Consider the following 22,054-nt stretch of genomic DNA (forward strand, 5'->3'; position numbering starts at 1 on the left):
GTGCAACTTGAATCCGTCCCTGTTGGTGTTGTTACACCCTCCGACAACACACCGACGAGGCATGATGTCTCCAAGGTACGGAAAACAGTCGAAAAAACGGAAAAGAACAGAGCTGATTTGACTCGGTGTTTGAGAAAATGGCGGATTGCTTCCCGATGTGACGTCACGACGTGACGTCATCGCTCCGAGAGCGAATATTAGAAAGGCGTTTAATTCGCCAAAATTCACCCATTTAGAGTTCGGAAATCGGTTAAAAAATATATGGTCTTTTTTCTGCAACATCAAGGTATATATTGACGCTTACATAGGTCTGGTGATAATGTTCCCCTTTAGAGATAATACAAGCATGTTTAACACATATAGTTAATATTGTTAACAACTTAAAGATGTTTAATGATAATACAAGAATGTTTGACACATATAGTTAATATTGTTAACAACTTAAAGGTGTTTAATGATAATACAAGCATGTTTAACACATAGTTAATATTGTTAACAAGTTAAAGATGTTTAATGATCATACAAGCATGTTTAACACATATAGTTAATATTGTTAATAAATTAAAGGTGTTTAAAGATAATACAAGCATGTTTAACACATATAGTTAATATTGTTAACAAGTTAAAGGTGGTTAAAGATAATACAAGCATGTTTAACACATATAGTTAATATTGTTAACAAGTTAAAGGTGGTTAAAGATAATACAAGCATGTTTAACACATGTAGTTAATATTGTTAATAAGTTAAAGGTGTTTAAAGATAATACAAGCATGTTTAACACATATAGTTAATATTGTTAACAAGTTAAAGGTGGTTAAAGATAATACAAGCATGTTTAACACATATAGTTAATATTGTTAACAAGTTAAAGGTGTTTAATGATAATGCAAGCATGTTCAACACATATAGTTAATATTGTTAACAAGTTAAAGATGTTTAATGATAATGCAAGCATGTTTAACACATATAGTTAATATTGTTAACAAGTTAAAGGTGTTTAATGATAATACAAGCATGTTTAACACATATAGTTAATATTGTTAACAAGTTAAAGATGTTTAATGATAATACAAGCATGTTTAACACATATAGTTAATATTGTTAATAAATTAAAGGTGTTTAAAGATAATACAAGCATGTTTAACACATATAGTTAATATTGTTAATAAATTAAAGGTGTTTAATGATAATACAAGAATGTTTAACACATATAGTTAATATTGTTAATAAATTAAAGGTGTTTAAAGATAATACAAGCATGTTTAACACATATAGTTAATATTGTTAACAAGTTAAAGGTGGTTAAAGATAATACAAGCATGTTTAACACGTAGTTAATATTGTTAATAAGTTAAAGGTGTTTAAAGATAATACAAGCATGTTTAACACATATAGTTAATATTGTTAATAAGTTAAAGGTGTTTAATGATAATGCAAGCATGTTCAATACATATAGTTAATATTGTTAACAAGTTAAAGATGTTTAATGATAATGCAAGCATGTTTAACACATATAGTTAATATTGTTAATAAGTTAAAGGTGTTTAATGATGTGTCCAAGGTACGGAAAACAGTCGAAAAAACGGAAAATAACAGAGCTGATTTGACTCGGTGTTTGAGAAAATGGCTGACGTCATCGCTCCGAGAGCGAATAATAGAAAGGCGTTTAATTCGCCAAAATTCACCCATTTAGAGATCGGAAATCGGTTAAAAAAATATATGGTCTTTTTTCTGCAACATCAAGGTATATATTGACGCTTACATAGGTCTGGTGATAATGTTCCCCTTTAAGGGCAAGAGATCCGGCCGGCATCTCTCCAGCAACCTCCACTTTTCTAGTCTGTGAGGTTGTGTTATATTATTGACAGTATAATAGAAGCTAAGGGTCAAGGTGAGACAATAATTGTGCCCTCACAAAACACTTGCACTTTAGTCACGTAATTGCAGTTTATAGGTTGAATCATGTCCCAATAAATGCGGATAGCGAGCCGCGCCAGTGTTCGTCCCTGTGTCTCCTCTCCTCCTTCGGCCATCTTTCTTTTTATCTACAGCAATAAAAACCTCGCAGATTTACTCCATAATATAGCAGGGAGAGAGAGAGTGCGTGTGTGTGTGTGCGTAAGTTAAGCGGCAGTTATGACTACCACCAAGGTCAGTTTGGGTTGCTGGTTCTGTCAGCCAGCTGCCGGCGAAGCAACCTCCCCACTCAGCCATGAAATGACTTGGCAAGCGGCTCAGAGAGCGCTGCACAACATCGAATCAATGACGCTCATCTTATACACCCCCCCCCCTAAAAAAAACAACCCTAAGGAGAATGTTGACAATACCAGCATGTGTTCCTCTGCACATGTGCAAGTTTGACACTCCATCGTTGCGCAATCCCCTTTTTACTTTTAATGTGGACAGAGGAGACAGATGGAGAGAGCTCCTCGCCCCCTTCTGCCCCGTGCCGCTCCTCCCCCTTTTCCCCTTCTCCCCTGATGTTGGTGTCTTAATTATATTAGCGCCCTGGCGATAGCGCCCGCCGCTCTGTTTACTCACATCTCCATTCATATCCATTTAGCCCGCACCTGTTTGGTCCCGGCCGGGGGGTCACACGGAGAGAACGCAGGCGTTGCCCGCCGCTCTCTGCGTGCACACACATATGCTCCGCCTCTCCCAGGAGGGGGGTGATGGAGCACAAGAGTGATGATGATGTCAGGAGAGGCAAGAGGCGAAATGAAGATATCAGGGACAAGTGGCGCTTCATCTTTTTAATTGTGGTATTGGCAGGGATGAAGAGAAGGTAGCGATTTAGGGCGGGCGCCGCCAACATCTGCTCGCAAAATGGACATCGTCTATGAACAAATAAAAGTAAAAGATATAACATAATAGTTTCAGTTCAGTTCAGTTTCAGTTTATTTGGAACATGCATACGATACAATGTAATGCGCCGCATACACCAGTGTTTCCCACAGGACAGGCATCTATTTGTGGTGGTGTGGTCGGGGCGTGGGGGGCGGCAGCGGCGATGACCAAGAAGAACGCAGAGTTGGAATATAATTACAACACTTTATGTACATATTTATATACAGATTTGAACAATTAGTTATTCACTGAAATATATTTATTAATTGTGGTTCTTACAAAAAATATATCTTATAAAATATAAAAGCTAAAATGTCTCTTAAAGCTCTGCCCCTTTAATTAGTGCATACTAAATAATTTAACTTTAGCCTACTACTACAACCATATTATTTACCAGCAACATAAAGTGAAACAGAGGCAGAGGTGTCCTGCCACAGTCAGTCAACCTCCTCCTCCTCCTTCTGCTGCTGCTGCTGAACAGGTCGCACTGGAGCTAGTCTCGCTCGCCAGACCCTCCTCCAGAGAAGAGGGAGACACTGGAGCTTACCGTGCTGGGTGTTATACAGCCATGACTTAAATTGTGGCATTTTTAGCCATTCTGGATCGAACCCAGTCGCTCTATGTTTTGTCGTGGTCCTCTATAAGGCACATAAGAATATAAATTAGGACCCTTTTCATGAGAAAAGTGCATTTCTGATCTGAACCTGCTTTATTTTTCAGTTTTTGCTGAGTCTCACCTGTTGCCTCCGCCCTAGCTGGCTCTACATGCTGCCTGTCTTCCTCCTCTCCTACAACATCTCCCTGCGTACTTACTATCCCTTCCTCCTCACCCTCTCTTACTGCCTCAGCTGCCACAGCTGCGGCACTAGTTGAAGCCTGGAAATATTGGAAGCAAATTTATTTTCACACTGATGGACGTCTGTTCACTTTCCTTATGAGATTTCTAAGTGTCTACACCGTTTTGATAATACCTCCTGTGGTCCGGACTGTAGGCCTACCTCCTCTCCAAGTCGAGCCCTTTTCGGCCGTTGAAAATATTTTTCTATACTCATCTGTGTGAAGGAGTGAACATCCAACATTAGAATGTATTACTAACGAGCAGAACCGCTCTATGTACAGTGCCGTCTAACCTTAAGCGGCAGCAGCTCAACACATGCAGGGTTCAACGTTAAGGTTTTTTTCTACTTGCCCGACTTCTCAAATCTACTTGCCCCAATATTTTTTTCTGGCTGTGTAGTGCTCATGGCTTATATCTTACTAAAATCCTTCCCGTTGACTATTTACAACACTACACAGTAATTGTTTTTGTTGTTATTATTATCTATAATTACATTTAAATGGCATTGCATACATGTAAAATTAAATGCTATTTCACATTATTTGACCAGTAGCAGTTACACCCATCTGAACAGGTCAGCCACCTGTTTAAAGCCCGATCACAGTTGAAATCTTGAAATGAAGGGCCTTTAATGGCCAAAACATTAACCTGGACAACATTTTAACAGCTGGTTGGCTCAGATTTTATTCTTTTCATTGCATTCACATGCTGCAGTGGACAGTGGACAATTTAGCTTCAGTATTAATGCAGTATCTGAAGCACCGTCTCCACGTGTGTTTATTGACAACAGGGTTATAACCTGGACACGTTAGCTCGTCGGTATGTAACATGTGACTGTTACTGCATGCGTCTGCCCTGGCCCCGAGTCAAACAGCGGCGGTGTTAATGAAGCAGCGTCAGGCTGCTCACCGTCAGTGAAACGCTCGGTGAAATCGCGGATTAACGTTAAATATGTGACGAGCCGCGAGCGATGCAGCTATAACCTATCTACCTATAACCTATATTACCCTCGTATTTTGATCCGGTCGGTCCGTTTTTCTTTTACTCCGTCTTCTTCTTCTTCTTCTTCTTCTTCTTCTTCTGGCCCACCAGGTGAATTAAGTGCTATTGGCAGAGTTACAATGCATAGTAGGCTACCGCCACCTACTGCACCGGAGTTGTAACTACAAGGTACATTCACAGACAGAGTCCCATTGCTTTTATGAGCGGTCGAGTGAGTCACAAGCCGAAAAATCCATTTGTGGCGGACGTAATTCTTTCGTGGCGGGCCGCCACAAATAAATGAATGTGTGGTAAACACTGTACACTATAGTGCCAAAAGTATTTGGCCACCTGCCTTGACTCACATATGAACTTAAAGCATACTTGCCAACCCTCCCCGGATTTTCCGGGAGACTCCCGAAATTCAGCGCCTCTCCCGAAAACCTCCCGGGACAAATTTTCTCCCGAAAATCTCCCGAAATTCAGGCGGAGTTGGAGGCCACGCCCCCTCCAGCTCCATGCGGACCTGAGTGACGTGTTGACAGCCTGTTCTCACGTCTGCTTTCCCACAATATAAACAGCATGCCTGCCCAATCACGTTATTACTGTAGAATGATCGAGGGCGAGTTCTTAGTTTCTTATGTGGGTTTATTGCCAAGAACCGAACCCTGAGGAACTCCGCACGTTACCTTAACATAGTCCGAGGTCACATTATTATGGGAGACGCACTGCATCCTGTCAGTGAGATAAGAGTTAAACCACGACATGGCTAAGTCTGACATACCAATACGTGTTTTGATACGCTCTAATAAAATATTATGATCGACGGTATCGAAAGCAGCGCTAAGATCAAGAAGCAGCAACATAGATGACGCATCAGAATCCATCGTTAGCAGTAGATCATTAGTCATTTTTGCGAGGGCTGTCTCCGTAGAGTGATTTGCCCTGAAACCGGATTGAAAAGGTTCACAGAGATTGTTAGACACTAAGTGTTCATTTAGCTGCTGTGCGACAATTTTTTCAAGGATTTTCGAAATAAAGGGAAGGTGGGACACCGGTCGGTAGTTTACCATGAGGTCAGGATCGAGGTTAGGTCTTTTGAGCAGAGGATGAATAACCGCTTTTTTGAATGCTAGGGGAACAGTGCCAGAGGAAAGGGATAAGTTTATAATATTTAGCACTGATGGACCTAATAATACAAAAAGCTCCTTGATAAGTTTCCCAGGAAGTGGGTCAAGTAAACATGTTGTTTGTTTTATCCCACTTACACGCCGTAATAGTTCCTCTAAACACGGTATATAATACATATAGTTAATAATATAGTTTCTAAATGTATTTATACTCACCTCGTGTGAAACTTGGGCCTGAGCATCTAATTTACAATGGCTTTACAAGCTGGTAGTATTAATGTTTCTGCCACAGTGTGGGACTTTTTTTGATTTAGCTACGAGTTCAGCAACAAGGGAGCTAGCTTTGAGGGCTCTCTCGTTTAGCTTTGTGGTTTTTCTCAGAAAAGTTGCCTGTTTCTCATTGTTTGTACGTTAGAGCAGTGTTTTTCAACCACTGTGCCGCAGCACACTAGTGTGCCGTGAGATACAGTCTGGTGTGCCATGGGAGATGATCTAATTTCACCTATTTGGGTTAAAAATATTTTTTGCAAACCAGTAATTATAGTCTGCAAATGATGTGTTGTTGTTGAGTGTCGGTGCTGTCTAGAGCTCGGCAGAGTAACCGTGTAATACTCTTCCATATCAGTAGGTGGCAGCCGGTAGCTAATTGCTTTGTAGATGTCAGAAACAGCGGGAGGCAGTGTGAAGGTAAAAAAGGTGTCAAATGCTTAAACCAAAAATAAACAAAAGATGAGTGCCCCTAAGAAAAGGCATTGAAGCTTAGGGAAGGCTATGCAGAACGAGACTAAAACTGAACTGGCTACAAAGTAAACAAAAACAGAATGCTGGACGACAGCAAAGACTTACTGTGGAGCAAAGACAATGTGGTCAAACTGTTGCATGGATTATGTTTTACAGGCCATTTTCAAACCGCTTTCTGACCGTCTCTACACCAGTGTTTTTCAACCACTGTACCGTGAGATACAGTCTGGTGTGCCGTGGGAGATTATCTAGTTTCACCTATTTGGGTTAAAAATATTTTTTGCACACTAGTAATTATAATCCGCAAATAATGTGCCGTTGTTGAGTGTCTGTACTGTCTGGAGATCGGCAGACTTACCACGTTATACTCTTCCATATCAGTAGGTGGAAGCAGGTAGCGAATTGCTTTGTTGATGTCGGAAACAGTGTGCAGGTAAAAAGATGTCTAATGCTTAAACCAAAAATAAACAAAAGGTGAGTGCCCCTAAGAAAAGGCATTGAAGCTTAGGGAAGGCTATGGAGAACGAAACTAAAACTGAACTGGCTACAAAGTAAACAAAAACAGAATGCTGGACGACAGCAAAGACTTACTGTGGAGCAAAGACGGCGTCCACAAAGTACATCCGAACATGACATGACAATCAACAATGTCCCCACAAAGAAGGATTTAAAAACAACCGAAATATTCTTCATTGCTAAAACAAAGTAGATGCGGGAAATATCGCTCAAAGGAAAACATGAAAATACCAAAAAAAAAAGAGGAAAAGCCACCAAAATAGGAGCGCAAGACAAGAACTAAAACACTACACACAGGAAAACAGCAAAAAAACCTCATAATAAGTCACGGCGTGATGTGACAGGTGGTGACAGTACACCTACTTTGAGACAAGAGCTATATTGATACAGTACATCTACTTTGAGACAAGACCTATATTGATACAGTACATCTACTTTGAGACAAGACCTATAGTGATGCATGCTTAGTTATGTTTTAAAGTCATATCCAACAATTGCAACAACGACTTTTTACTGTCAACTGAGTTTAGTTTTTTAATGATTTCTGCTGGTGGTGTGCCTCCGCATTTTTTCAACGCAAAAAATGTGCCTTGGCTGAAAAAAGGTTGAAAAACACCGCGTTAGCGTACAAAATAGTCCATCGGCTTGTTTTGAACGGAAGGGTGTCTCGTTTGGAGATGGCGTTTAAGCTTGCTTGGCAAAATGGCGCTATTGGATAGCTCCTTTCTTTTTACCATGAATTGATTAACGTGGACCCCGTGTGCCGTGGGAGATGATGTCATTTCACCTAATTGGGTTAAAAATATTTTTTGCAAACCAGTAATTATAATCCCTAAATGCGCCGTTGTTGAGTGTCTGTGCTGTCTAGAGCTCGGCAGAGTAACCGTGTAATACTCTTCCATATCAGTAGGTGGCAGCAGGTAGCTAATTGCTTTGTAAATGTCGGGAACGAAGACAATGGTTTGCAGGTAAAAAGGTGTCTAATGCTTAAACCAAAAATAAACAAAAGGGGAGTGCCGCTATTAAAAGGCAAAACTAAAACTGAACTGGCTGCAAAGTAAACAAAAACAGAATGCTGGACGACAGCAAAGACTTACAGCGTGTGGAGCAGACGGCGTCCACAAATGACATGACAATCAACACCAAAATAGGAGCGTAAAATGTGAATTGTATTTATATAGCGCTTTTTCTCTAGTGACTCAAAGCGTTTTACTTAGTGAAACACAATTTCTAAGTTACATTTAAACCAGTGTGGGTGGCACTGGGAGCAGGTGGGTAAAGTGTCTTGCCCAAGGACACAACGGCAGCGACTAGGATGGCAGAAGCTTGGATCGAACCTGGAACCCCCAAGTTATAATTTTATTATATTATATTAAATATAATTCACTTCAGGACAAGAAGTAAAACACTACACACAGGAAAACAGCAAAAAACTCCTAATAAGTCAGGGTGTGATGTGACAGTACACCTACTTTGAGACAAGAGCTATAGTGATGCATGCTTGGTTATGGTTGGAATTCATATCCAACAATTGCGAGAACGACTTTTTATTGTCAATAATTCTTTTTCTTTCTTTTTTTTTAATGTTTTCTGCTGGTGGTGTGCCTTGGGATTTTTTCAATGGGAAAAAAAAGTGCCTCGGCTCAGGAAAGGTTGAAAAAAACTGCAGTAAATAATATATACTGATATATTATTATATTATTATATAATATATACAATATATAACTATTACCATGTACAATATTGCAGTAAATGTAACTGCTGCAGAAAAAAAAAAAAGGCAGCATAAAATAATAAGTTAATAAGGTCCATCAGAAAATCTACATAATAAACAAAGAGAGGTAGCCAACATGTCCGGTGTCAGGTAATAGACAGATATCATCTATTGCTGTATGGTGAGTGATTATGCAGCTGGATGGAGTCACACATGTGATTAATGACAGAAACATCTACACACTTAGATTAATCATGCAATGATTATGGACCCTACATGGTCTTTTACCTGAACCGCTGTATGGTCGGTGATCAGAGCGTTGCATACGTCAGTACCAAAATGATTGAGGTGTGCTCGTCGGAAAATCTCCCTCCAAACAATACAGCCTGAAAGAAATTTAGATAAAACTGATAAGTTGTGTGTAACAAAAATGGCATGCTTTCAAGTAAAACATTTAAAAATGGTCCTGGATGAGATTCTGACAAAAAAGTTGTATTTGTGTACAAGTATTGGTGTCTCTTCTTAAGTACATTTCAATCATGCACTAATGTGATAACACATTATTAATCTGGTTTTAATCATTTGACAGCTCTAGTTATGACATACTTGCCAACCCTCCCGGATTTTCCGGGAGACTCCCGAAATTCAGCGCCTTTCCCGAAAACACATTTTCTCCCGAAAATCTCCCGAAATTCCGCTTTCGCACAGTATAAACAGCGTACCTGCCCAATCACGTTATAACTATAGAATGATCGAGGGCGAGTTCTTGGTTTCTTATGTGGGTTTATTGTTAGGCAGTTTCATTAACGTCCACCCAGCGTGGCAACAACACACAACAACAGCAGTCACATTTTCGTCTACCGTAAAGCAGTTCGTCTGCCGTAAACAGCAATGTTGTGACACTCTTAAACAGGACAATACTGCATTTGATGAAAGCACTTTTGTGCGTGCCACACAGCAATGCATCATCAGAGAGGGTGTTCAGCATGGTTCGAAAAATAGTGACAGAGAATAGAACAAGGATGGACAATTCAACCCTTAACTCAACAATGAGTAGATGAGTGTTATGTGTGTGTATATGTGTAAATAAATGAACACTGAAATTCAAGTATTTATTTTATATATATATATATATATATATATATATATATATATATATATTTATAATAAAATAAATATATATTTATAGCTAGAATTCACTGAAAGTCAAGTATTTCTTGTATGTATATACATATATATATATATATATATAAGAAATACTAAGTCAAGCATTTCTTGTATATATATATATATATATACAGTATATATATATATATATATATATATATATATATGAAATGCTTGACTTAGTATTTCTTATATATATATATATATATATATATGAAATACTTGACTTGGTGAATTCTAGCTGTAAATATACTCCTCCCCTCTTAACCTTAGATTGCAGTTTTTGCCGTGTAGACTACAGCTTAACACCTCATGAAACATTAATTAAAATACTTGTAATTGATTATATTGTGTTGCATTTTCATTGATGTATTATTTCCTTAATTTCCTAGTTTTCCCCCCTTTTACTGAATGTACCAACTCGCATCCTGGAGAAGTTGATGTATCTTGACTTAATGGCTCAAAATGCAATTGTTTGTGCCCATCTGGTCCACTAATGAGCTAATAAGTTCAGCGCTAATGTGTTTAAATCAGTGTTTTGTGGCTGTGACATTGCTTTGGTAAACACAGCAGGGCCTGATGGGTTAATGCCCCTTTTGCAGCGTAATTTAGGGGGCGACATTTATTCTGCGGCGGCTCTCTTGTGTGGCATATAACCCAGCCATTGAACAACGCTGCTCATGTGGACAGAACCGCGATGTCATCCATATCACACTGCCTGTTCGTGTACTCTGACAATTAACCACACTCTTCCATCACAGGTCCTCTTGGTCATGGACAAGAGAACACGGGAGACGTTCGTCGTCAAAGTGAGTTGCACCGAGTGGCGTGTGCGTGTTTACGAGCGCGTGTGTGTGTGTGTTGTGTGCGCGCATGGCCGCCGTCCTGACTGCGAGTGTGAAGTGTGCCAGACGCCCCCTGCCTGTGTGACCGCCGTAATTGATTCTAATGGGCCTGTCCCTGTCAGCTCCTCTGCTCTCAGGTGTGAGACGCGTGCCAGATGTCAACGTGCAGCGCGGGCACAGATGACTACACACACACACACACACACACACACACATGCTCATATATACAAGCATATCTGCAGACACTTGCTGCCAAAGTGGACTCGATGTGTTAGATTTGTGTGGCTCTTTGAAAGTCAATATGTGACATGATGGAGCCGATGACTTTGGGTTGCTGCGGGGCAAAGCGGGCGACTTACTTAATAGCACATTTCCCCTTTCACACATTTCCTTCCACACAAATGAACACTTTAGGGCAGGGGTGCTCACACTTTTTCTGCAGGCGAGCTACTTTTCAATTGATCAAGTCGTGGGGATCTACCTCATTCATATATATCATTTATATTCACTTATTTATAAAATATATGTTTTTGTTAACAACTTAAAGGTGTTTAAAGATAATACAAGCATGTTTAACACATATAGTTAATGTTGTTAACAACTTACAGGTGGTTAAAGATAATACAAGCATGTTTAACACATATAGTTAATATTGTTAACAAGTTAAAGGTGTTTAAAGATAATACAAGCATGTTTAACACATATAGTTAATATTGTTAACAACTTAAAGGTGGTTAAAGATAATACAAGCATGTTTAACACATATAGTTAATATTGTTAACTAGTTAAAGGTGTTTAAAGATAATACAAGCATGTTTAACACATATAGTTAATATTGTTAATAAGTTAAAAGTGTTTAAAGATAATGCAACCATGTTTAACACATATAGTTAATATTGTTAATAAGTTAAAGGTGCTTAAAGATAATGCAAGCATGTTTAACACATATAGTTAATATTGTTAATAAATTAAAGGTGTTTAAAGATAATACAAGCATGTTTAACACATATAGTTAATATTGTTATTAAGTTAAAGGTGTTTAAAGATAATACAAGCATGTTTAACACATATAGTTAATATTGTTAACTTAAAGGTGTTTAAAGATAATACAAGCATGTTTAACACATATAGTTAATATTGTTAATAAATTAAAGGTGTTTAATGATAATACAAGAATGTTTAACACATATAGTTAATATTGTTAACAACTTAAAGGTGGTTAAAGATAATACAAGCATGTTTAACACATATAGTTAATATTGTTAATAAGTTAAAGGTGTTTAAAGATAATACAAGCATGTTTAACACATATAGTTAATATTGTTAACAAGTTAAAGGTGTTTAAAGATAATACAAGCATGTTTAACACATATAGTTAATATTGTTAATAAGTTAAAGGTGTTTAAAGATAATGCAAGCATGTTTAACACATATAGTTAATATTGTTAACAAGTTAAAGGTGTTTAAAGATAATGCAAGCATGTTTAACACATATAGTTAAGATTGTTAATAAATTAAAGGTGTTTAATGATAATACAATCCTGTTTAACACATATAGTTAATATTGTTAATAAATTAAAGGTGTTTAATGATAATACAATCCTGTTTAACACATATAGTTAATATTGTTAACAACTTAAAGGTGTTTAATGGTAATACAAGCATGTTTAACACATATAGTTAATATTGTTAACAAGTTAAAGGTGTTTAATGATAATACAAGCATGTTTAACACATATAGTTAATATTGTTAATAAATTAAAGGTGTTTAATGATAATACAAGAATGTTTAACACATATAGTTAATATTGTTAACAACTTAAAGGTGGTTAAAGATAATACAAGCATGTTTAACACATATAGTTAATATTGTTAATAAATTAAAGGTGTTTAATGATAATACAAGCATGTTTAACACATATAGTTAATATTGTTAATAAGTTAAAGGTGTTTAAAGATAATGCAAGCATGTTTAACACATATAGTTAATATTGTTAACAAGTTAAAGGTGTTTAAAGATAATGCAAGCATGTTTAACACATATAGTTAAGATTGTTAATAAATTAAAGGTGTTTAATGATAATACAATCCTGTTTAACACATATAGTTAATATTGTTAACAACTTAAAGGTGTTTAATGGTAATACAAGCATGTTTAACACATATAGTTAATATTGTTAACAAGTTAAAGGTGTTTAATGATAATACAAGCATGTTTAACACATATAGTTAATATTGTTAATAAATTAAAGGTGTTTAATGATAATACAAGAATGTTTAACACATATAGTTAATATTGTTAACAACTTAAAGGTGGTTAAAGATAATACAAGCATGTTTAACACATATAGTTAATATTGTTAATAAATTAAAGGTGTTTAATGATAATACAAGAATGTTTAACACATATAGTTAATATTGTTAACAACTTAAAGGTGGTTAAAGATAATACAAGCATGTTTAACACATATAGTTAATATTGTTAACAAGTTAAAGATGTTTAATGATAATACAAGCATGTTTAACACATATAGTTAATATTGTTAATAAGTTAAAGGTGGTTAAAGATAATACAAACATGTTTAACACATATAGTTAATATTGTTAACAAGTTAAAGGTGTTTAAAGATAATACAACCATGTTTAACACATATAGTTAATTTTGTTAACAACTTAAAGGTGGTTAAAGATAATACAAGCATGTTTAACACATATAGTTAATATTGTTAACAACTTAAAGGTGTTTAATGGTAATACAAGCATGTTTAACACATATAGTTAATATTGTTAACAAGTTAAAGGTGGTTAAAGATAATACAAGCATGTTTAACACATAGTTAATATTGTTAACAACTTAAAGGTGTTTAAAGATAATACAAGCATGTTTAACACATATAGTTAATATTGTTAACAAGTTAAAGGTGTTTAATGATAATACAAGCATGTTTAACACATATAGTTAATATTGTTAACAACTTAAAGGTGGTTAAAGATAATACAAGCATGTTTAACACATATAGTTAATATTGTTAATAAGTTAAAGGTGTTTAAAGATAATACAAGCATGTTTATCACATATAGTTAATATTGTTAACAAGTTAAAGGTGTTTAATGATAATACAAGCATTTTTAACACATATTGTTAATAAGTTAAAGGGGAACATTATCACAATTTCAGAATTGTTAAAACCATTAAAAATCAGTTCCCAGTGGCTTATTATATTTTTCGAAGTTTTTTTCAAAATTTTACCCATCACGCAATATCCCTAAAAAAAGCTTCAAAGTGCCTGATTTTAACCATCGTTATAAACACCCGTCCATTTTCCTGTGACGTCACATAGTGAAGCCAACACAAACAAACATGGCGGATAGAACAGCAAAGTATAGCGACATTAGCTCGGATTCAGACTCGGATTTCAGCGGCTTAAGCGATTCAACAGATTACGCATGTATTGAAACGGATGGTTGTAGTGTGGAGGCAGGTAGCGAAAACGAAATTCAAGAAGAAACTGAAGCTATTGAGCCATATCGGTTTGAACCGTATGCAAGCGAAACCGACGAAAACGACACGACAGCCAGCGACACGGGAGAAAGCGAGGACGAATTCGGCGATCGCCTTCTAACCAACGATTGGTATGTGTTTGTTTGGCATTAAAGGAAACTAACAACTATGAACTAGGTTTACAGCATATGAAATACATTTGGCAACAACATGCACTTTGAGAGTGCAGACAGCCCAATTTTCATCAATTAATATATTCTGTAGACATACCCTCATGTCAGCAGGCCAGGGAAGCTAGGGTCGATATTCTTCTCTTGATCATCTTCGGGACGGTGTGAGCCAAGACATCCAGCGGGTTTAGCTCGCTCGTCTGCGGGAACAAATTGCCGCCATTGCTTGCCGTGCTACCGAGGTCCTTTGTCCCTGAATTGCTCACACACTCCGGCAGATTCAATGGGGGTCTGGCGGCAGATTTCTTTGACTTTATGGTTGGAAATGCATCTGCTTTGAGTGTCGCAGGATATCCACACATTCTTGCCATCTCTGTCGTAGCATAGCTTTCGTCGGTAAAGTGTGCGGAACAAACGTCCAATTTCTTGCCACTTTGGCATCTTTGGGCCACTGGTGCAACTTGAATCCGTCCCTGTTCATGTTGTTCCGACAACACACCGACGAGGCATGATGCTGATTTGACTCGGTGTTTGAGAAAATGGCGGATTGAGCATTTTTTTTTTTTGCTGACATGTAGGCTAAAAAGTAATTAGAGCAGGTGCAGGCATACATTTTCCTTATCTCCATTATATTGGAATGCAAATGGTAGCTGCTTTAGCCAATGGTAAGGCCTAAATACCAAATAGTCTGCAGTCTCTGTGTTATCCGACATCCATAAATGCTCTACTAAACACATTTCTCTGTTTCTATTCCCCCTGCATCAGGGATTAAGGAAAAGCAGCGACTGCGCTCGAATCAAGAAGACCATCATGCCCCGTTTCGTGCCCCACATGGTGCAGCTGAAGAAGCTCGTCGACTCCGAGGATACCGTCTTCCTTTTGCTGCAGCACGCCGAGGGTAAGACACTTTCCGTCGTCGTCGTCGTCGTCGTCGCACTGCAAAAAGTCAGTGTTCAAAAACAAGAAAAAAAATTACAAAAATTAGGGGTATTTTATTTGAACTAAGCAAAATTATCTGCCAATAGCACAAGAAAATTCGGCTTGTCAAGACTTTTCAAAACAAGTAAAAATACCTTAAAATAAGTATATTCTCACTAATAAGTGCACTTTTCTTGGTAGAAAAAAAAAGAGACCTTTTTGCTCAATATGTGTCAGGTTCAAACACTGATGACATCACATAATATGGATGAACTCTAATATTGTTATAGATGGAAAGCCTTTCTTTTGGAAAAATATGTTTGAAAGAGGAATCATTTTTGTCAATGATATTATCAATGAGAATGGTAAGATTATGAAGTATGGTGAATTTAGAACTATGTATGGTGATGCTTGTTCAAGCTTTTCATTTAATCAACTAACTGGAGTCATTGGGAAAAGATGGAAACAAATAATTAATTATGGAACTACTAAATTATTAGTTTGTAAACCTCTAATAAGAAATTCGAGTTGGCAAAAAGGAACTAAAATAAATAGAAAAATATATAAGTTTTATTTAATAAAGAAATCTTTGAAGGCTGCCCCATACAACACATTTGGAAAATGGGAGGACTTTTTTGACTGCCCGTTGCCGTGGGATGCCATATTCAAACTAATCTATAAAACTACTATTGATGTGCAAAATCGTTTCGTATTTATAACTTCTTACCCACGGGGAAAATGTTAAAATTATGGAATATGACAGAGTCAGATGACTGCCGATTTTGTTGTCAGGAGTCTGAATCCACCCTGCATTTGTTTTGGTATTGTCATATTGTGTCTTCCTTTTGGGTGGAAGTTGAAAAATGTGTTTAAAGATTGGTTTGTTTATGAAGCTTGATGTGGTTTCTGTTATTTTGGGAGAGTTCATTGACAATCATGATTTAATCAATTTAATTATAGTACTCGGTAAAAGGTTTATTTTTAAGGCCAAAAACAGATATTCACTTAGTATTACTTTCTTTAAAACATTTATTCAGTATTTTTTAACTTTAGAAAGTTACGTGGTTGAAAACGATAATGATGCCAAAAAACATAAAAAAAGATGGGAAGTCCTCAAAGGCTTATGTTGAAAGTGTAATTATGTTTATAGATTATATGCTATCTGTTGTTGTATTCCCTAATTTTTAGTGACCTGAACATAATCTGGACTGTACATACATTTTTTTTTGTTTTTTGTTTTTTGTTTTGAAAATGTAATTTTGTTTATAGATTATATGCAATCTGTTGTGTTCCAAAAAATTTTATTTTATTTTTTTTAATTTATTTTTTTCCTCAGGGTACATGAATGAAGGTGTGTGTTGCTGGACATTATCTGGACTGGACCTGTTTTAAAAAAAAAAAAAAAACCTTTAAACGAAGCTAATTACATTTACAACCAGGTCTGGTGAAGATAAGGTCCTTTCTTTCCTTTTTTTAATTTTTTTTTAATTTTTTTTTTAATTTATTTATTTTTTTATAGATAAGATAAATAAATATTTTCTTGGATAAAAGGGAAAGTAAAATATAAAATATAAAAATAATTACATAAGGGAGAAAAAAGAAAAAAAAATAGTAATTAAATGAAAATGTTAGTGGACAAGTAGCACAAACAATCAAGTGTGCTTCAGGGACTGTGTTGTGTCCCTTGTCCATGTTGTGGGACCCAGAATATTGATAGCAGAAAGAAACAACCCCTTTTGTGTGAGTGGGTGTGTATGAGTGTGAATGGGGGAGGGAGGGTTTTTTTTGGGGGTTGATGCACTAGTTGAAAGTGTATCGTGTGTTTTTTTCTATGTTGATTTAATTAAAAAAAACAAAACACTGATGACATCTATTAAACAAGACAAGAGGCAAAGAATCAAACACAGACAGAATTCAATTTGGACTCAATATATTGAGGAGAGTCGCCGTCGACCTGTAACCTCTTACAGTGTCTCAGCACGCTCTGCCAAAAGATTGCACTCCTCCTTCTTTATTTGACTTTCTCCCCCCACCTGACCACAGCTGCTTCCAGAGGGAAGTGGGTCGTAAACAGCCTTGCCTTTGGTTACCGAACAGTTCAAAAGCAGAGGTCGTAAAATAGCTCAAAAAGAGTTCCATAAAATAGTTCAAAAAGAGTTCGTAAAATACCGTATTTTTCGGAGTATAAGTCGCTCCGGAGTATACGTCGCACCGGCCGAAAATGCACAATAAAGAAGAAAAAAAAACATATATACGTCGCACTGGAGTATAAGTCGCATTTTTGGGGGAAATGTATTTGATAAAAGCCAACACCAAGAATAGACATTTGAAAGGCAATTTAAAATAAATCAAGAATAGTGAACAACAGGCTGAATAAGTGTACGTTATATGAGGCGTAAATAACCAACTGGTATGTTAACGTAACATATTATGGTAAGAGTCATGCAAATAACTATAACATATAGAACATGCTAAATGTTTACCAAACAATCTGTCACTCCCGATCGCTAAATCCGATGAAATCTTCCTCCTCGGTGTCGCTCCTGGTATGCACCCCGCTAGCGTCCATTCTTTCTGCTGCTCGATCGCCGTTTTCTGCTGCATATTTCACTACTTCCAGCTTGTAATCTGCAGTATATGATTTCCTTTTCGGTGCCATTTTAGTTCAGTCCTTTTCAGTTTTTATAAATTACCGCCAATGTTGATGTGATCCATTTTAATAGCTCTGGCAGTAGCGTATAGCATATAGCAGTTAGCATTACAAAACCCACAATGCACTTCTGCCATGACCCGCCCCCGCCGAATTCTTATTGGTTGGCGTGTGTGTGACGATTGCTGACGTGTGTGTGACGATTGCGGACATTTTCTTGGTCGCTCACGCGAATGAGATAAATAATATTATTTGATATTTTACGGTAATATGTTAATAATTTCACACATAAGTCGCTCCGGAGTATACGTCGCACCCACGGTCAAACTATGAAAAAAACCTTGACTTATAGTCCGAAAAATACGGTACTTCAAAAAGAGTTCGTCTGGAAATTGGGCAGATCCTTGGTTCTCTCCGCTTTGAAGTCCCTGGGCCAGAACAACATCCTTCTGTTCATTACCATACATGAGAGAACACAGGAATACCATCTTGAAAAAAAAATGTTACCTTGAAAAAAAAATTTTACCTTGAAAATCATTTTTTACCTTGAAAAAAAAATTTTACCTTGAAAAATTTTTTTTACCTTGAAAATTTTTTTTACCTTGAAAATAATTTTTTACCTTGAAAAAAAAAATTTACCTTGAAAAATTTTTTTTACCTTGAAAATTTTTTTTACCTTGAAAATCATTTTTTACCTTGAAAATCATTTTTTACCTTGAAAATCATTTTTTACCTTGAAAAATTTTTTTTACCTTGAAAAATTTTTTTTACCTTGAAATTTTTTTTTACCTTGAAAATCATTTTTAACCTTGAAAATCATTTTTTACCTTGAAAAAAAATGTTTACCTTGAAAATCATTTTTTACCTTGAAAATCATTTTTTACTTTGAAAATCATTTTTTACCTTGAAAAAAAATTTTTACCTTGAAAAATTTTTTTTACCTTGAAACTTTTTTTTACCTTGAAAATCATTTTTTACCTTGAAAATCATTTTTAACCTTGAAAACAAAATGTTACCTTGAAATTTTTTTTTTACCTTGAATATCATTTTTTACCTTGAAAACAAAATGTTATCTTGAAAAAAATTTTTTACCTTGAAAATCATTTTTTACCTTGAAAAAAAATTTTTACCTTGAAAAATTTTTTTTACCTTGAAACTTTTTTTTACCTTGAAAATCATTTTTTACCTTGAAAATCATTTTTAACCTTGAAAAAAAATGTTACCTTTGACTGCCCGTTGCCGTGGGATGCCATATTCAAACTAATCTATAAAACTACTATTGATGTGCAAAATCGTTATTTTCAAATTAAAATTATTTATAACTTCTTACCCACGGGGAAAATGTTAAAATTATGGAATATGACAGAGTCAGATGACTGCCCATTTTGTTGTCAGGAGTCTGAATCCACCCTGCATTTGTTTTGGTATTGCCATATTGTGTCTTCCTTTTGGGTGGAAGTTGAAAAAACGTGTTTAAGGATTGGTTTGTTTATGAAGCTTGATGTGGTTTCTGTTATTTTGGGAGAGTTAATTGACAATCATGATTTAATCAATTTAATTATAGTACTCGGTAAAAGGTTTATTTTTAAGGCCAAAAACAGATTTTCACTTAGTATTACTTTCTTTAAAACATTTATTCAGTATTTTTTAACTTTAGAAAGTTACGTGGTTGAAAACGATAATGATGCCAAAAAACATAAAAAAAGATGGGAAGTCCTCAAAGGCTTATGTTGAAAGTGTAATTATGTTTATAGATTATATGCTATCTGTTGTTGTATTCCCTAATTTTTAGTGACCTGAACATAATCTGGACTGTACATACATTATTTTTTGTTTTTTGTTTTGAAAATGTAATTTTGTTTATAGATTATATGCAATCTGTTGTGTTCCAAAAATTTTTATTTTATTTTTTTTAATTTATTTTTTTCCTCAGGGTACATGAATGAAGGTGTGTGTTGCTGGACATTATCTGGACTGGACCTGTTTTTAAAAAAAACAACCTTTAAACGAAGCTAATTACATTTACAACCAGGTCTGGTGAAGATAAGGTTCTTTCTTTCCTTTTTTTTATTTTTATTTTATTTTTTTTTATTTAATTTTTTTTTTATAGATAAGATAAATAAATATTTTCTTGGATAAAAGGGAAAGTAAAACAATATAAAAATAATTACATAAGGGAGAAAAAAGGAAAAAAAAAAAGTAATTAAATGAAAATGTTAGTGGACAAGTAGCACAAACAATCAAGTGTGCTTCAGGGACTGTGTTGTGTCCCTTGTCCATGTTGTGGGAACCAGAATATTGATAGCAGAAAGAAACAACCCCTTTTGTGTGAGTGGGTGTGTATGAGTGTGAATGGGGGAGGGAGGTTTTTTTTTTTGGGTTGATGCACTAGTTGAAAGTGTATCGTGTGTTTTTTTCTATGTTGATTTAATTAAAAAAAACAAAACACTGATGACATCTATTAAACAAGACAAGAGGCAAAGAATCAAACACAGGCAGAATTCAATTTGGACTCAATATATTGAGGAGAGTCGCCGTCGACCTGTAACCTCTTACAGTGTCTCAGCACGCTCTGCCAAAAGATTGCACTCCTCCTTCTTTATTTGACTTTCTCCCCCCACCTGACCACAGCTGCTTCCAGAGGGAAGTGGGTCGTAAACAGCCTTGCCTTTGGTTACCGAACAGTTCAAAAGCAGAGGTCGTAAAATAGTTCAAAAAGAGTTCCATAAAATAGTTCTAAAAGAGTTCGTAAAATACCATATTTTTCGGAGTATAAGTCGCTCCGGAGTATACGTCGCACCGGCCAAAAATGCACAATAAAGAAGAAGAAAAACATATATACGTCGCACTGGAGTATAAGTCGCATTTTTGGGGGAAATTTATTTGATAAAATCCAACACCAAAAATAGACATTAGAAAGGCAATTTAAAATAAATCAAGAATAGTGAACAACAGGCTGAATAAGTGTACGTTATATGAGGCGTAAATAACCAACTGGTATGTTAACGTAACATATTATGGTAAGAGTCATGCAAATAACTATAACATATAGAACATGCTAAATGTTTACCAAACAATCTGTCACTCCCGATCGCTAAATACGATTAAATCTTCCTCCTCGGTGTCGCTCCTGGTATGCGCCGCTAGCGTCCATTCTTTCTGCTGCTCGATCGCCGTTTTCTGCTGCATATTTCACTACGTCCAGCTTGTAATCTGCAGTATATGATTTCCTTTTCGGTGCCATTTTAGTTCAGTCCTTCTCAGTTTTTATAAATTACCGCCAATGTTGCTGTGATCTATTTTAATAGCTTTGGCAGTAGCGTATAGCGTATAGCAGTTAGCATTCCAAAACCCACAATGCACTTCTGCCATGACCCGCCCCCGCCGAATTCTTATTGGTTGGCGTGTGTGTGACGATTGCTGACGTGTGCGTGACGATTGCGGACATTTTCTTGGTCGCTCACGAGAATGAGATAAATAATATTATTTGATATTTTATGGTAATATGTTAATAATTTCACACATAAGTCGCTCCGGAGTATACGTCGCACCCATGGCCAAACTATGAAAAAAACCTCGACTTATAGTCCGAAAAATACGGTACTTCAAAAAGAGTTCGTCTGGAAATTGGGCAGATCCTTGGTTCTCTGCTTTGAAGTCCCTGGGCCAGAACAACATCCTTCTGTTGATTACCATACATGCGAGAACACAGGAACACCATCTTGAAAAAAAAATGTTACCTTGAAAACATTTTTTACCTTGAAAATCATTTTTAACCTCGAAAAAAAAAATTACCTTGAAAAAAATGTTTTTCCTTAAAAAAATTTTTTACCTTGAAAATCATTTTTTACCTTGAAAATCATTTTTTACCTTGAAAAAAAAATGTTACCTTGAAAAAATTTTTTTACATTGAAATTTTCTTTTACCTTGAAAATCATTTTTAATCTTGAAAACATTTTTTACCTTGAAAATAATTTTTAACCTTGAAAATAATTTTTTACCTTGAAAAAAAAATTTTACCTTGAAAAAAAATG

At 35.8% G+C, this 22,054-nt stretch overlaps 1 protein-coding gene across 2 annotated transcripts in view; it reads left to right on the forward strand.

The window, feature by feature from the left end:
* Nucleotides 1-22,054, forward strand: part of rps6kc1 (ribosomal protein S6 kinase polypeptide 1) — a 109,704-nt gene that overhangs the window by 33,941 nt on the left and 53,709 nt on the right. For both annotated transcript variants that reach the window (XM_061986964.2, XM_061986965.2), the window contains 2 exons: nt 10,697-10,744; nt 15,218-15,350. In XM_061986964.2, the coding sequence (XP_061842948.2) occupies nt 10,697-10,744; nt 15,218-15,350 (181 nt within the window). The remainder of the gene's footprint in view (nt 1-10,696; nt 10,745-15,217; nt 15,351-22,054) is intronic.

The sequence above is a fragment of the Nerophis lumbriciformis genome, linkage group LG26, assembly GCF_033978685.3.
Source record: "Nerophis lumbriciformis linkage group LG26, RoL_Nlum_v2.1, whole genome shotgun sequence".
In the NCBI taxonomy this organism is placed as follows: Eukaryota; Metazoa; Chordata; class Actinopteri; order Syngnathiformes; family Syngnathidae; genus Nerophis; species Nerophis lumbriciformis.